This window comes from Prionailurus bengalensis, chromosome C1, assembly GCF_016509475.1.
Source record: "Prionailurus bengalensis isolate Pbe53 chromosome C1, Fcat_Pben_1.1_paternal_pri, whole genome shotgun sequence".
In the NCBI taxonomy this organism is placed as follows: domain Eukaryota; kingdom Metazoa; phylum Chordata; class Mammalia; order Carnivora; family Felidae; genus Prionailurus; species Prionailurus bengalensis.
This window is the reverse complement of record NC_057345.1, coordinates 175512867-175527692: the sequence shown is the minus strand read 5'-3', so window position 1 is coordinate 175527692 and position 14826 is coordinate 175512867. Positions and strand designations below refer to the sequence as shown.

The 14826-nt window shown below is 35.4% G+C and overlaps 1 protein-coding gene across 2 annotated transcripts in view; it reads left to right on the top strand.

Annotated features, from left to right (window-relative positions):
• The window catches only part of CALCRL (calcitonin receptor like receptor), a 104552-nt gene that overhangs the window by 66793 nt on the left and 22933 nt on the right, over window positions 1–14826 (top strand). For both annotated transcript variants that reach the window (XM_043577249.1, XM_043577248.1), the window contains one exon: window positions 89–180. In XM_043577249.1, the coding sequence (XP_043433184.1) occupies window positions 89–180 (92 nt within the window). The remainder of the gene's footprint in view (window positions 1–88; window positions 181–14826) is intronic.

Below are 14826 nucleotides of genomic sequence, written 5' to 3'. Positions count from 1 at the left end.
ATTTGGTCTATTGATTTGAGTTTATACACATGTGGGATTATCGTATTGATAGGAATCTTAATTGTTTTTTTATTCATACCAATTGTAGACTGCACTGAATTTGTTTTACCTGACTATAATTGGACATGGATTATCTATTGCATCATTGCTTATCTCACTTGGCATATTCTTTTATTTCAAGTAAGTACATGTAAAATATTTTTTAATTTATCAATTGTCTTTGGTGAATGCAGTGCCTTGTGCATGTTTATGTCATGTGCTGATAAAATATAGGAATAGATGATTTATAATGTTTAAAATAAATTGAACATTTAGAATAATCTGAAATATATTGATTTTACCTTGACTTTATAAAATGTACAGAGCAGAGAATGATGAAATATCTGAAGCCTAAGTATGAAGTCATGTGGCAAGAAGAGAGCCAAAATCAATATGTAAATGTATCTGTATTTGTTTTGGAAACTATCAAATATTATAGAGCTTATTAACTGAATTTTCAACTTCTAGGTCAATGTTAGTGTCAGTATACATGGTACCTTACAGAAACCAATGGGAATGTGGCAATGGGAATAATACATATTATCTAATAATAATAATAACCTAAATATATTATGGTTCGGTTATTTTTCCTTGTTTTTTGGGGGGGGGTCATCATTAATATAGGTAGATTGCAGTTTGAATTTTACTTGAAATTTACTTCTTTTTTGGGGAAGGAGAGTCAACTCCAATTTCTTTTTTAAATTTTTTTTTTCAACGTTTATTTATTTTTGGGACAGAGAGAGACAGAACATGAACGGGGGAGGGGCAGAGAGAGAGAGGGAGACACAGAATCGGAAACAGGCTCCAGGCTCTGAGCCATCAGCCCAGAGCCCGATGCGGGGCTCAAACTCACGGACCGCGAGATCGTGACCTGGCTGAAGTCGGACGCTTAACCGACTGCGCCACCCAGGCGCCCCTCCAATTTCTTGATTTAGACAATCAACAAATGATTTTTTTAACTGATAGGAAAGTAAATATCAAAATTTGCATGCAGTATTTTATGCGTTAAAATGGTTTTCATAACTTGATCACAAGTAATTATAAAATGCAGTATGGAGAGTGAGTAGCTGTATTTCATGGTAGCTTTATCACCATTGTCATTATCTTCCTCTTTCTCCTCCAACAATTGTCTTGGAGCATTAGCAGCTTCAGAATCAGCTAGAGTAGTAGCATACCACAATAATCCAAATCTGGAAATTATCAAGCCCCTGGATATACCAGAGCACCAGCTTTTGGCCCACAGTCCATCAAGTATTCAGAGTGCATCGAAGAATATACAAACCAACCAACCATTGTCTCTCATGGGTTCAAAATCACAGGATGTAGAGATTGCATCAGAACTGTACTGGTATTTTTGGAAACCTGCGCCTTTTTAAAAATCTTCAAGATTAGTTACTTTGAGGAATCCACATGGAAACTTTTTAATGGCACTTTTAATTTATAACATCATCTAGGCATGATTAGAAACTGACTTTAAAAAACTCCACTCTGAATAAAGCTAATTAAGCATTAATTAAAAGTCAGTTGAGGGGTGCCTGGGTGGCACAGTCGGTTAAGCATCCGACTTCAGCCAGGTCACGATCTCGCGGTCCGTGAGTTCGAGCCCCGCGTCAGGCTCTGGGCTGATGGCTCGGAGCCTGGAGCCTGTTTCTGATTCTGTGTCTCCCTCTCTCTCTGCCCCTCCCCTGTTCATGCTCTGTCTCTCTCTGTCCCAAAAATAAATAAACGTTGAAAAAAAAATTAAAAAAAAAAAAGTCAGTTGAAAGGAATTTTTATCCTAAAATATGGAAAACACTTCTTAAAGAATTATATTTACTATACTATATTTTGCAACAAGTTACCAAAAGGTTTTTGAGAAAACCAACTGCCAGTTCTCAATGCATTTGTAATTAGTTATGTCATATCAGATGCTTACATACAGCTTATTAAAACTTCATGTCTTTACTCATATATACTCTTAGCTTACACAAGATTTTTTAAATGAATACTATGTTTGGAGTAGGAAAAACTTTGTTATGATTGCATAATAGATTAAAAATATCTCTTCTAAAAATAGAAAATAAATCATTTTCCAAAGTGATAATTTTTAGAGTCCTCTGGTCCATAGTGATATATAATTTATGCTAATTGACAAAGTGAAGCAATGTTGCTGATGCTAACAAACTTTTATTGGTAAAATATGGTAATAAATCTTGGTTAATATTTAGTGAATTTAAAACACAAAATAGGGGTGCCTGGGTGCCTCAGTCGGTTGAGCGTCCGACTTTGGCACAGGTCATGATCTCACAGTTCATGGGTTCAAGCCCCACATCAGGCTCTGTGCTCACCGCTTGCTCAGAGCCCAGAGCCTGCTTCAGATTCTGTCTCCTTCTCTCTCTGCCCGTCTCCCATGCATGCTTTGTCTCACTCTGTTTCTCAAAAATAAATAAATGTAAAAAAATACCACACAAAATAAAATTAAAATTTCAAATTCTCATTTAGTATAATAAAACGACTAAATAGTTTCACAAAAATATAGTTCATATCTTTTCTAATTCTAAAGGCAATCTTTACAATTTAAAAATACTACATTTTAAAATCTGACTGTCTTGGCTCTTGGAACTAAATGATACGGCTAATTGCCATTAAGTTTATGCAGTACTCCTAGAACTCAGAGATTTTTAGTTCACGAAAATTACGTATCTACCACACCATAACATACCAACACATGGAAAGGATTAATTTAAATATAACTAGTGGTGGGGCGCCTGGGTGGCTCCGTGGACCCTTAAGCGCCCAACTTCGGCTCAAGTCATGATCTCGCAGTTCGTGATTTTGAGCCCACATGGGGCTCTGTGCTGACAGCTCAGAGCCTGCAGCCTGCTTCGGATTCTGTGTCTCCTTCTCTCTCTCTCTGCCCCTCCCCCACTTGCAATCTCTCTCTCTCAAAAATAAATAAGCATTAAAAAAAATTTAATGTAACTAGGGGCACCTGGGTGGCTCAGTTGGTTAAGCCTCCAACTCTTGGTTTCAGCTCAGGTTATGACCTCATGGTTTCATGAGTTCAAGCTCCACATCAGGCTCTGTGCTGACCTCATGGAGTGTGCTTGGAATTTTCTCTCTCCATCTCTCTCTGCCTGTCCCCCACTCACGCTGTCTCTGCCTCTCAAAAATAAACTTTAAAAAAAATTTTTTAAAGTAATATTAGCCAAGTTTCTTTTTTTTTAACATAAAACTTAACAACTATGACTGAATATAAAGGAGGTCAGCCTCTATCCTGAAGGCATAAAATAGGAATCATAAGAGCTGTTTAAGACTGTTTTACAAATCTTGGGGAAAAAAGGTATGACTGTTAAATATTTTTAACCTTAGGAAAAAGAATTCATTCCTTAAATAAAAACAAACTTGAGGTGCTCTGGTGGCTCAGTCAGTGAAGAGTCCTACTCTTGATTTCTGCTCAGGTCATGATCTCGCCATTTATGAGTTGGAGCCCCATGCTGGCTCTGTGCTGAGCATGGGGCCTGCTTGGGATTCTCTCTTTCCCTCTCCCTCTGGCCCTCACACAAGTGCATGCACTCTTTCTCTCTCTCAAAAATAAATAAATAAACTTAAAAATATGAATTTTTAATTTTTTATTAAAGTTTATTGATTTTGAGAAAGAGAGAGGGAGAACAGGCTGAGAGAGCAGGATAGAGGATCTGAAGCAGACTTTGCACTGATAGCAGAGAGCCCCATGCAGGGCTTGAACTCATGAACCATGAGATCATGATCTGAGCTGAAGTGGTGGGACTGAGCCACCCAGGGACCCCCAAAATATGTATTTTTAAAACAAACTATAATCTTGAGAAACAAGATTTGCACTTAAATTTGCATTTTTTAAAAAATAAAAAAAATTAAGCATGTTACTAATTCTTAAATAAAGACAAGAATATATAAACCTGTAATTTTAATATCCTATTGAGCAATTTCTTAGATTTTTGTAGTTTTATTTCATATTAATTTTTTACAGTTTTAATTGCAAAGTATTTTAACTATTTTTATAATTTAGCATTATATAATTCTTTCCATGTCCTTAAAGAGTTTTTAAAACTCTTCAGTTTATTATTTACTTATTTACTTGGCTAAATAATATTCCATTGTGTAAGCTGACAAAAGTTTATTAAATTGTCCCATGTTTTAAATAGTAACATTACTTCCAATTTTTCCTATTAATAAAAAACACTGTACAGACATTTTAAGCCATAACTTTTCCCATATTTGGCACTATTTTTTTAGGCTACATTCCCAGAGACTTGGAATTTTTTTGGTCAAAGAGTATATATCTTTTTATGGCTCTTCAAATACATCATCTCAAAAGTATCTGAATATCAATATGCTTGAAAAAAATTCATAATACATACCTCCTCCTAACTCAAAGCAGTTTTTCTCCCAGAGTGACCCATCTTCAAGATTACCACCACCAGCAATCTAGTTGAGTTAGGGGCAATCTGTGGCACCTTCTCAACTTTCTTCCTAATCATTCTTCCTTATACTCTGGATTTCACCTCCTAACAGCCCTCCAATGGATCCAGTTTGTCTCTGCTGCCACCACCACCGACCTTGTCTTAACTAGCCTCAGGAAGTTCCCCTTTACCACCTTCATTGAATTCTAAACAATGCAAGCCAGAATATTTTCAAAGCTTAGATCAAATACAGAAATGATTTTGTCATCCTTTGCTTTAAAAAGCTTAAACTTAAAAAAAATTAAAAAAAAAAAGGGGCGCCTGGGTGGGGCAGTCGGTTAAGCGTCCGACTTCAGCCAGGTCACGATCTCGCGGTCCGTGAGTTCGAGCCCCGCATCGGGCTCTGGGCTGATGGCTCAGAGCCTGGAGCCTGTTTCCGATTCTGTGTCTCCCTCTCTCTCTGCCCCTCCCCCGTTCATGCTCTGTCTCTGTCTCAAAAATAAATAAACGTTGAAAAAAAAATTAAAAAAAAAATAAATAAAAAGCTTAAACTTTCTGCTGTAATTTATATAAAATCAAAATCATTAATGGATCCTATAGTTGAATATCTTGCCTATCCTTCCACCCCAGCCTAATTAAATTTATTCATCTTTCAGATCTGAACTTGAACATCAATTCCTCAGTGAAATTTTCCTGAATTCCTTATTGTAGTATTTCTAAAACTGTGACTAGATACAGCGCAGGTGGAGTAAATTTTTAATTACCATTTAGGAGACCACCTATCTCTGTAGATTTAAAAACTAATACAGGGGCGCCTGGGTGGCGCAGTCGGTTAAGCGTCTGACTTCAGCCAGGTCACGATCTCGCGGTCTGTGGGTTCGAGCCCCGCGTCGGGCTCTGGGCTGATGGCTCAGAGCCTGAAGCCTGTTTCCGATTCTGTGTCTCCCTCTCTCTCTGCCCCTCCCCCGTTCATGCTCTGTCTCTCTCTGTCCCAAAAAATAAATAAACGTTGAAAAAAAAATTAAAAAAAAAAAAACTAATACAACAGAGATTCTTCAGATTAAATAATCTTTTTTTTAATTTTGCTTATAATAAGCCAAAATATTCAAGCACATTAAATATCTGAATGACATGAAGTTAAGAAGAATAACAATTATATAGCATGCCAATATCTGTAGTCAAAAAGAGAACAATGGTCTCCTAGAATACCAAGTCTTATGGTCCCAAACAAGTTTGAATTTAGCAAGGATGTAACTAAACTCCTACACTAATTCCATAAAGTCAAATGCAAAATTGACAAAGCTTTTTTGAGTCTATGATTTAGTTGACCAAATGCTTGCTGTGAATTAATGAGGAAGCAGTGGGACTGCCAAGTGAAAACAATGCTACAAGCCAAATTATCCCAATAAATGAAAAGTATCCAATGCCAAATCTCTAATCAGAGCAGTCATTTACTCTGTCCATTATGAACTGACTTTGTAAAGGAAAGAGGGTGTTATAAGAATTGGCTTATTAGGATAGTAAAGCAATTGAAGAAAATAATGTTCACTGATCAGGGAGTCAACATATCAAAAATGGTAAGCCAGAAAAAGACAAAAAATAGGGGGCACAACAGATGACTTCAAGAATATCAATTACTGTAATTAGGAATAGAGTTTATATAATAACAAAAAAAAATTTTGACTCAATTTATAAAAAAAATTCTAACAGCTAAACAAAATATAATGAACCCCAATTGACCTATTGACCTTCCTGTCACTCAGACAGAAATTAGATGTCAGTCTAATCAGAATTTTGAAATGGGGTATTCCCATACCTGGTTAGACCTAATGATCTGTAATGCTACTTCCAAACCCAAGTCTATGAATGAGGAGTAACTTACTAAAGAGGATTAGAATTAAAAAATTAATACTTTTAAAATCAAAATACATAATTTCAGTGTCAGGAAAGTTAGCATTTGTGAAAGTATTTTGCAAACTAAAAGCAATCTATACAGAAAAACTTTATTATTGATTAGGAATTGAAAGAAAATTTTTGGTTTAATATTTTTATATCTATATTTAGGTTTGGTTTAATATTTTTATATCTATATTTAGGTTCTCAAAAGAAAATTATCTTTAACCTTTATTTATTATTGAGAGATAGAGACAGAGGATGAGCATGGGAGGGGCAGAGAGAGGAGGAGACACAGAATCCAAAGCAGGCTCCAGGCTCTGAGCTGTTAGCACAGAGCCCGACGCGAGGCTCAACTCCCAGACGTGAGATCATGACCTGAGCCGAAGTCCCATGCGTAACCGACTGAGCCACCCAGGCGTCCCTATATTTAGGTATGTTTTATTTAAAAATGCGAACACTATTGGAGGCGTTAAGTGGCCAACTTCGGCTCAGGTCATGATCTCATGGTTCATGCGTTTGAGCCCAGCGTCGGGCTCTGCGCTGACAGCTCAGAGCCTGGAACCTGCTTCAGATTCTGTGTCTCCCTCTCTCTCTGCCCCTCCCTTGTTCATGCTCTCTCTCTCTCTCTCTCTCTCTCAAAAATAAACATTAAAAAAAAATTTTTTTAATGCAAACACTATTCAACTAATACGAGTAATTTTCATTTTTACTTGAAGTCTTAAAACTTAAAACTTCAGAGTTTATTTTCTGTATGAAAAAACATTTTTTTAAGCTGGAATTATGTATACATATGCTAAGTACTTTAGCTTTAAAAATACAATCTGTAGATTCATACTTCATTTTAAAAGAGAAGCCAGAAATTTTTGTTGCCCCAAATATTGTCCTCATATTACAATGTAAATAGGCCTTATTTTTTTTTAGAAAGAAAGCAGATTTTTTAATCAAGAGTATTGTAAGCAATAAATCCATGTATCTCTTATTTGCTAAAAATGTCACTCTTTTATAAATGATATATAACATGCTACATAGGCAAAACCTTGTCAAAGCCAATGAGTGTCTTGACAGTATACAGAATTTGGTTGTTGGCTTCTACATTAAAGAAAAATTAAGATTTTCAATTACATTGCTTATGCTAAAAGTTTATTTAAAAACTGCAATTAACTGTTCATTCTCTATAATGAACTAAAAAAGATATTAAATGGTGTGTGAAAATGAGAAATGTGTACTTGATTTCAGGTTTATGTTAGTTTTAATGGATAGTGTAATACAGTAATTACAAATATGGGATATATTCAAATCTTGCCATCAGCACTTACTAATAGTATGGATTTAGCCTGGTTCTGCTTTTCAGTAAGCGTCAGGGGTTTTGTTTGTTTGTTTGTTTGTTCGTTTGTTTTTGTAATGAGTCATAATGTTTAAAATACTGGGCAAAGAAACCTTACATGGTACCTGGCCTATAGCAATCTCTCAATAAATGGTAAGAAAGAGGTACTAACTGTGTCATTGGACTGTATCCAACATGTAGGCATAGAGACTGAACTATATAGTCATCTAATATTACCCTTATCTATTCTATTCTTTCAACAAATTAAAAAAAATTTTTTTTGAGAGAGCATACATGCAAGCGGGGGAGGGGCAGAGAGAGAGGGAGAGAGAGAATCTCAAGCAGGCTCTACACCCTCGAGGAGCCTGACACAGGGCTTGACCTCACAACTGTGAGATTGTGAGATCAAGACCTGAGCCCAAATCAAAAGTTGGTTGCCTGGGGCACCTGAGTGACTTGGTTAAGCATCTAATTCTTGATTTCAGCTCAGGCCATAATCGCATGATTCATGAGATCTAGCCCCATATTGGGCTCTGTGCTGACACCATGGAGCCTGCTTGGGTTTCTCTCTTTCTCCTCTCTCTGCCTCTCCCCTGCTCTCTCTGTCTCCCTCAAAAATAATTAAACTTCTAAAAATGTTAAACAACAAAAAAAAAAGTTGGTCACTTAATCAACCAAGCTATGCAGGTGCCCCATAACATTATCCCTATCTGATAGTAATCCAAAGTGGAAAAAGAAAAAAAAAAAAAGCTACTGTGGAGGTTCAAAGAGCTATGGGAAGACAGAGGAAGGAAAGACTCATTCTGACTCATAGAATCAGAAGATTCCTGAGGCAATAATCTCACTTTAACACTGAAATAAGTGTTAAATGATGGGTAAAATTTCCACAGGTAAAAACTGTAAACAATCAGTGAAGAGATTAGCTGGTTTTAAGTAGTTAATTAAGTTATCCAGACTTCCTCCCAATTTGTGTTCTTTCTACTTGGCTTAGTAATTTTATTTGACTTTAATTACCTTTTAAAAATGGAGAGTTTAAACAAAATGAAGTAAAAGTACCAATTAATTTTTCTTTTTTAATTATACATTCTTAGGCTTTAGATAAAATGTGAAAACCCCCCTTCAAGTAAGACCCAGGTGTAGCATTCTACATACTTTTTTATATATCTCGACATCCTTCCTTACACAACAGTGCATAGGAGTATGTTCTCTAAACAGGCACCTTTAGTCTCAGAACCCACCTTTGTCACTCACCTGCAATGTAGCAAGTTCTTTCATTTCTGTAATCCTCAATTTCATATCTTTAAAATGCAAACTCTATAGGTATCTATATCACAGGTTTGGTATAAGGACTGACACAGTATATGTTCAGTGCTAAGTGGAGTGTCTAATTTGGAAACACTATTATTGGCATAGTTATCACTCTTTCTTATTAGTCCATTAAAAGATTTTTATATAAGTTTTTAGCCCTGATAGGCCTATTATAACAATATGGGCACTTTAAAAACAAAATCGAAGGACACAATTTTTAGTTTTGTATGTATGACATTTATAAAGAAATTGTTATGTTCATGTAGAAAAATAAGTAAACGAGTGAAAAATTTTATAAGTAAAATATTAGTATAATCATATTAGAAAAACTTAAGTTACTCAAAAATGAGTAAACTCTTTATGCCCACAAGATACCATCTAGCTTACTCAGTACTTGAAACCATATTAAAGAATGTCTAGACTTTTATTTTAAGACACTTCTACTATATATTCCTCAAAACAGTAAAAGCCACTATCCGTCAAAAACAACTATCCACTGAGCAACAAGTAGTGGAAAGAATATCATGAAGTTAGTTCTGTGAGAGCACAAATCATCTCTGCGTTTTTTAAAACCCATCCCGGGGGTTAGCACAAGACCTTGCTCATAGTAGGCACTTAATACATTTTTGAGAAATGAAAGGCATGAACTGACTTGGAAGCTTATTTCTAAGACTGACTTTCCCATGACTTATCTGTGACCTTCAACAAGTCCCTTGAGTTTGTCTGGCCTTCTTTGTCTCCATTGACAAAGAACTTAAAATTCCTTAAAATTCTAATCAGTAGAAGAATCTGTGTAAAACAATATAGGATACTTTGTAAGTAGGTTGAAGAAAGGTCAAAACCACTTCAGAAAATACTGAATTGAATGGTTAATTAAGCATGTTCAAATAGTCAACAGCACTGGAAATTTAGCTTTCTTACCACCAACCTGGAAACATCCTATAGGAGTTGATGTTTCACATACATCATTGTTATGAAAAAGCTATCAATATCTCTTTTCTGCTTCTTAACTCAGTTCCTCCTGCTACAGTCATTTCTGCTTAGTCTTTGGTAGAGGTGACATTTTTTTTTTCTGTTTGTTAATTCAGAGGTACTGGCCCATCCTAATAAAAACCAAGAACCAAATAAAAAGTCAACTTAGGGTTCTGTTTGTTATTTTTTATTTACAGAAAGAAAAGAAAAAGTCTACCACTCAGGCATGCTTTAAATTAGAAACAGAGAACACGAAACACTATTTACCAGATATACTTCAGTTTTATATTAGAGCCAATTAAAGGAAAGAGAGTGAGAGATAAAAAGAAAGGGAACCAAAAGGGAGGGGAAGAGAGAGACAGAGCTTTGGGATTTGCCAAGCCCTGAGAGGCAATGACTCTTACTCATAACGATCCTTGGAAAAACAAAGCACAACCCTTTAGATAAAATAAATAAATAAACTTTACCAGAATTAGTTATAAATTATATTTTAATTAATGTTTAAAATTTGAGAGCATAGCAAATCTTGCTCTTACCCAGATAAAGGGCTCTGTCTTCTTGCACATAAAAGAGCATATATAACACTGACTTGTAGGGGGGGAAAGTGGTTCTTTTTTTTTTTTCGACATCTTAATTTTGCTGACATTTCAGACATTGATTCCAAGTAATTCCAAAGCCAAGTTGCACATTTGTAACCCTATAGACAATGATGTCATTTCTAGGTAGTTAAGATAAGGTCCTAAATAAAATGCAGCAAAAAATCTATCCAGTCGATAGGCTAAAGCTTTCTTAATAAAATAATCCTTTAATGCTTATATTTATGCTCTTCAGGATAAGTGATCCAGATCTCACCTTTTTTTCCTTAGATCATATCTGAATATATTCAATCAATATTGTGAACACTTATCTCACTTCCAGTTTCTTCATATTATCTCTTGAAACTAGATAAAGTATCATTTTCTTCTTTAAGTTATAAACTTTCTCCTGAAAACTGTTCATGATTCCATCTTCAAGTCAGTTTTAAACAAAGCTAACTATTTAAAGAAATTCTACATAGGAACATAGAGAAGAAAGAGTCTTACTCTACAAACCATAGCCTGATGTATTTGTCTTGGCAAATTAGAACTTTTCACTTACATAAGTTGTTTAAAATCTGGCAAACCTGCCCCGTCAGAGGTTTGACAATGACTGAGTTCGGAAACAGTCATCAAGTGGTCCCTGAGTAACATACTTCTCAGTGCCTATCCAGAATCATCCTTGCTCTCTCAACTTTTTGGTACATTTCATTCAATGTAAGTTTGTTAGGCACTATGGTTCTGAGACATATTTTATTCTGCTGCATGTTTCCCAGGTGTCCTTCAGCTTAACATTGAATAATGGTTAATTAACCGCAGTATTTCAAGTAACATTTCATTAGGTCATATGCAGTCTATTTCCAAATTAGTGAATTTCAATCAATGTGCTGAAATCCATCTCCCTCAAACTAAACACAGTGAGAAGTGAAAACATTCCTACTCAGTAATGTGAGTCTTGGTTGGAAAGTTTTTTAAGTATGCCCATTGTAATTAAATAATAAAAGCATTGCATTTCCACATTAGAGTATCAGAGCTGAGTAAGGAGACAGTAGTACAAGAATTAATAAATTTACTCTAACAAAAACCAGTTCCACTATGACATAATTGCTATTACTGGTTTATGGAGAAGAGTCCCAGGTATAGAAATTAAAGTAAATTAACTGAATTAAATAATTTGGACTTATTGTAAACAGCAAACTTATTACTTGAGTTATAACTGAATGTTAAAGATCACATATTTCTGTTATTATTTCTAATAAATATGTAACTTCTTTATAGGTATATTTAATCGATTTTGCTTGTGTAAGTTGAAACAAGCACTATTTAGGCATCACAAATTTTCATGGAAATAGAATGACAAATCATTTTAAGAAAACGAATGATTCACTGCTTGATACAGTCATTTGAACGAGTTAAAAGTTAATAATTTGAGATAGAGAACATAAATAATGATTTGAGATAGAGAACCCCAAACTGATAATATTTTTTGCAATTTGGTTTTCCACTCTTGCAGGCATGGTTTATTTTCCTAGACTGTACCCATGGATATGACTATATATTAGAAGAAAGCCAAAGTAAACCCTTTAAAGTATAGCATCTTTTTAGCAGTTAGGGAAAACAAAACCCAAAAATGACTGAACAGTATGCTGCTAACATTTGCTAATAGAACATTGAAATGTAACACAAAAGAATATGAGCTTCAGAATCAAAAATCATTTAGTAAATTATACTCTTTAATTTTCTTAATCTTAGAAGAGAAAAAAACAATGTGGAGTCTTGCCTTATGCTTTTTTTCCACCCTGTCCTTTGTGCCCCTTAAAAACTCTAAGCTCATTTTTTTTTTTGAACTTTGACTCAGAGTAACTTCTTAATCTCCTTGGAATGCTTTTCTCCCATATTCTTCTCTTGTTTCATTTCTATCTTGTGTCTCCCCTCACTCTGGCCATAGTATTTATCTATTTCTTAATCCTAATTTAATTTCTAAAAAGGATATAACACTACCAGGAATTACGTGATGTAATTTATGTGTGAATTTACCCTCCACCTGAGTGACATCCGTATTATTCACAACTGTTTCTTCAATACCTAGAAATATTACACAATATATTACTTATGCATCAATAAATAGTTATAAGTGATTAAATGAATACTGAAAGAGACAGAAGCTTTATTATTTTCTCAAAATTCAAAATTCAAATTCAACAGATCACTTAATAGGATTGTGACCTGGAGCAACTTACTTCAATTTTATTAGAGGATAATGATATTTCAGGGGGTTATTACATCATATAATGAGTGTGAAGTACTTACCTCTGCGTCTATTCTAAAAGCTCAATAAATGGTGGCTGCCATTATTGCGAATTTTATCTCTAAAAGGGTCTTTTGGGGGAGTGTAAGAATCACAGTCATTCAGAAAACCTGTTTCTTCTCTTGGCTTCCTGCCCGTTAGAAGAGCAGGAGGAACTCTTGCATGGGGCAGCTCACACATGAGAAAGCCTTCTGGCCACACAAAATGTGCACATCTGTTCCTTAGGCAGCCCATATTCATATGTTATCTTAACTGAGCAACCTTGAAAGGCAGGGGCAAAGAAGGGAGCATGATAGAGAAGAGCAACCATTTCCCTCCAGAAGAACTTTCGTTGAGCACTTTGGTTGAAACACTCTTGTACGCTTCCTAATCTGATTAAATGGATTAGAAGCAGCCTCCAAAGAGATCTATTGATAGAGGTTATGTGTATTTTGTGTCATACCTATCCAGGTGAATACATCAACTCAAGGTTCCCTTCAGTGGACAAAAAATAACCACACTGATTTTCCTTTTTTTTAAAAAAAAAGTTTATTTATTTATTTTGAGAGAGAGACAGAGTGGGGGGAGGGAAGAGAGAGAGAAAAAGAGAGTGAATCCCAAGCAGACTCCACACTGTTAGTGCGCAAAGCTCGATGCGGGGCTCGAACTCACAAACCATGAGATCATGACCTGAGCCAAAGCTGGACGCTTAACCAACAGAGTCACCCAGGTGCCCCGACTTTCCCTTGTAATACATGTATTGATTTCTGCCTGTTTCTTAGCTATGTTCAGATTAGCCTGGGTTTTCCTCTCAGATACATGGTTAATGTTTTCTTGGGAAAAGAGCTGAGCATTAAGAAATTAAATTAGATACACTAGCATAAGAAAGCAGTACTTTTTAGACTGGGCTATTCTTATATTGTTTATATTTCCTCTTTCCCTTACTAGTTTTGCTCAGGATTAGTATTGAGTGAAAGTAGTTTGGAAATTTCTATCTTAGGTCAAAACCAAATGGGAAACAAAGGCAACATATTTTGTTCATAGTGTGGCAGAACTTTGAATATGGGACAGCATAATACTTGGGGCCTGTATGATAATGAAAGCAGTCATTTGGAGGCAAGTCTGGGAAGGATGAAATGCCTAGGGAGATAATTCAGGTTGCTTGGTCTCCTGCTCTTTATCACATGCGAAATTCTCTTTCTAATGCTAAATCCTTTTGCTTTGTAACAAAAAGATGGCAATTTTTGTTTCATTGTATTACTTAAAACATGGGCAGTTTTAGATTACTAAAACTTGATGCTATTTTATTGTTTGTGAGAGAAAACCAACATTGGAGAACTTGAATAAAATCAGCCATATGACAGCTGTGTTAAAAAAATAGCTAACTTATCATGGGTGAGATATTATGCTAAAAACACTAGACATGATTTATCTCACTCCACTTTTCATTCAATCTTATGAAGTATTGTTATCCCTATATTACAGATGCAGAAACCAGGGATTAGAGTTTTTAAATAACTTGCCCTAAATCATAATATCAGTAGATAATACAGTCCAGATTCATTCTCAGGCCAGGTTTCAAAACCCACTCTGAAATGTGTACTGACTTGATACGACCTGCTTCTAATTGTTCCAAAAGAGAACTGAGAGGCATAGTTAGATTACACATGAGGTATGATGATTTGTTGACACACTTACATCAACTGCCTCTAACACTCTGATTGTCAAATTGCACGTTGAAATAGATTCTGGGGCGCCTGGATGGCTCAGTCAATTAAGCATCCAACTCAATTTTGGCTCAGGTCATGAAATCATGGTTAGTGAGATCAAGCCTCTTGTCAGTCTCATTGCTACACCGCAGAGCCTGCTTGGGATTCTCTCTCTCCCCCCATCTCTCTGCCTCTCCCCTGCTTGAGCTCTCTCTCTCTCTCTCTCTCTCTCTCCGTATCTCTCAAAATAAATAAATAAACTTTAAAAAATATACTCTAAAAAAATCATATGTAA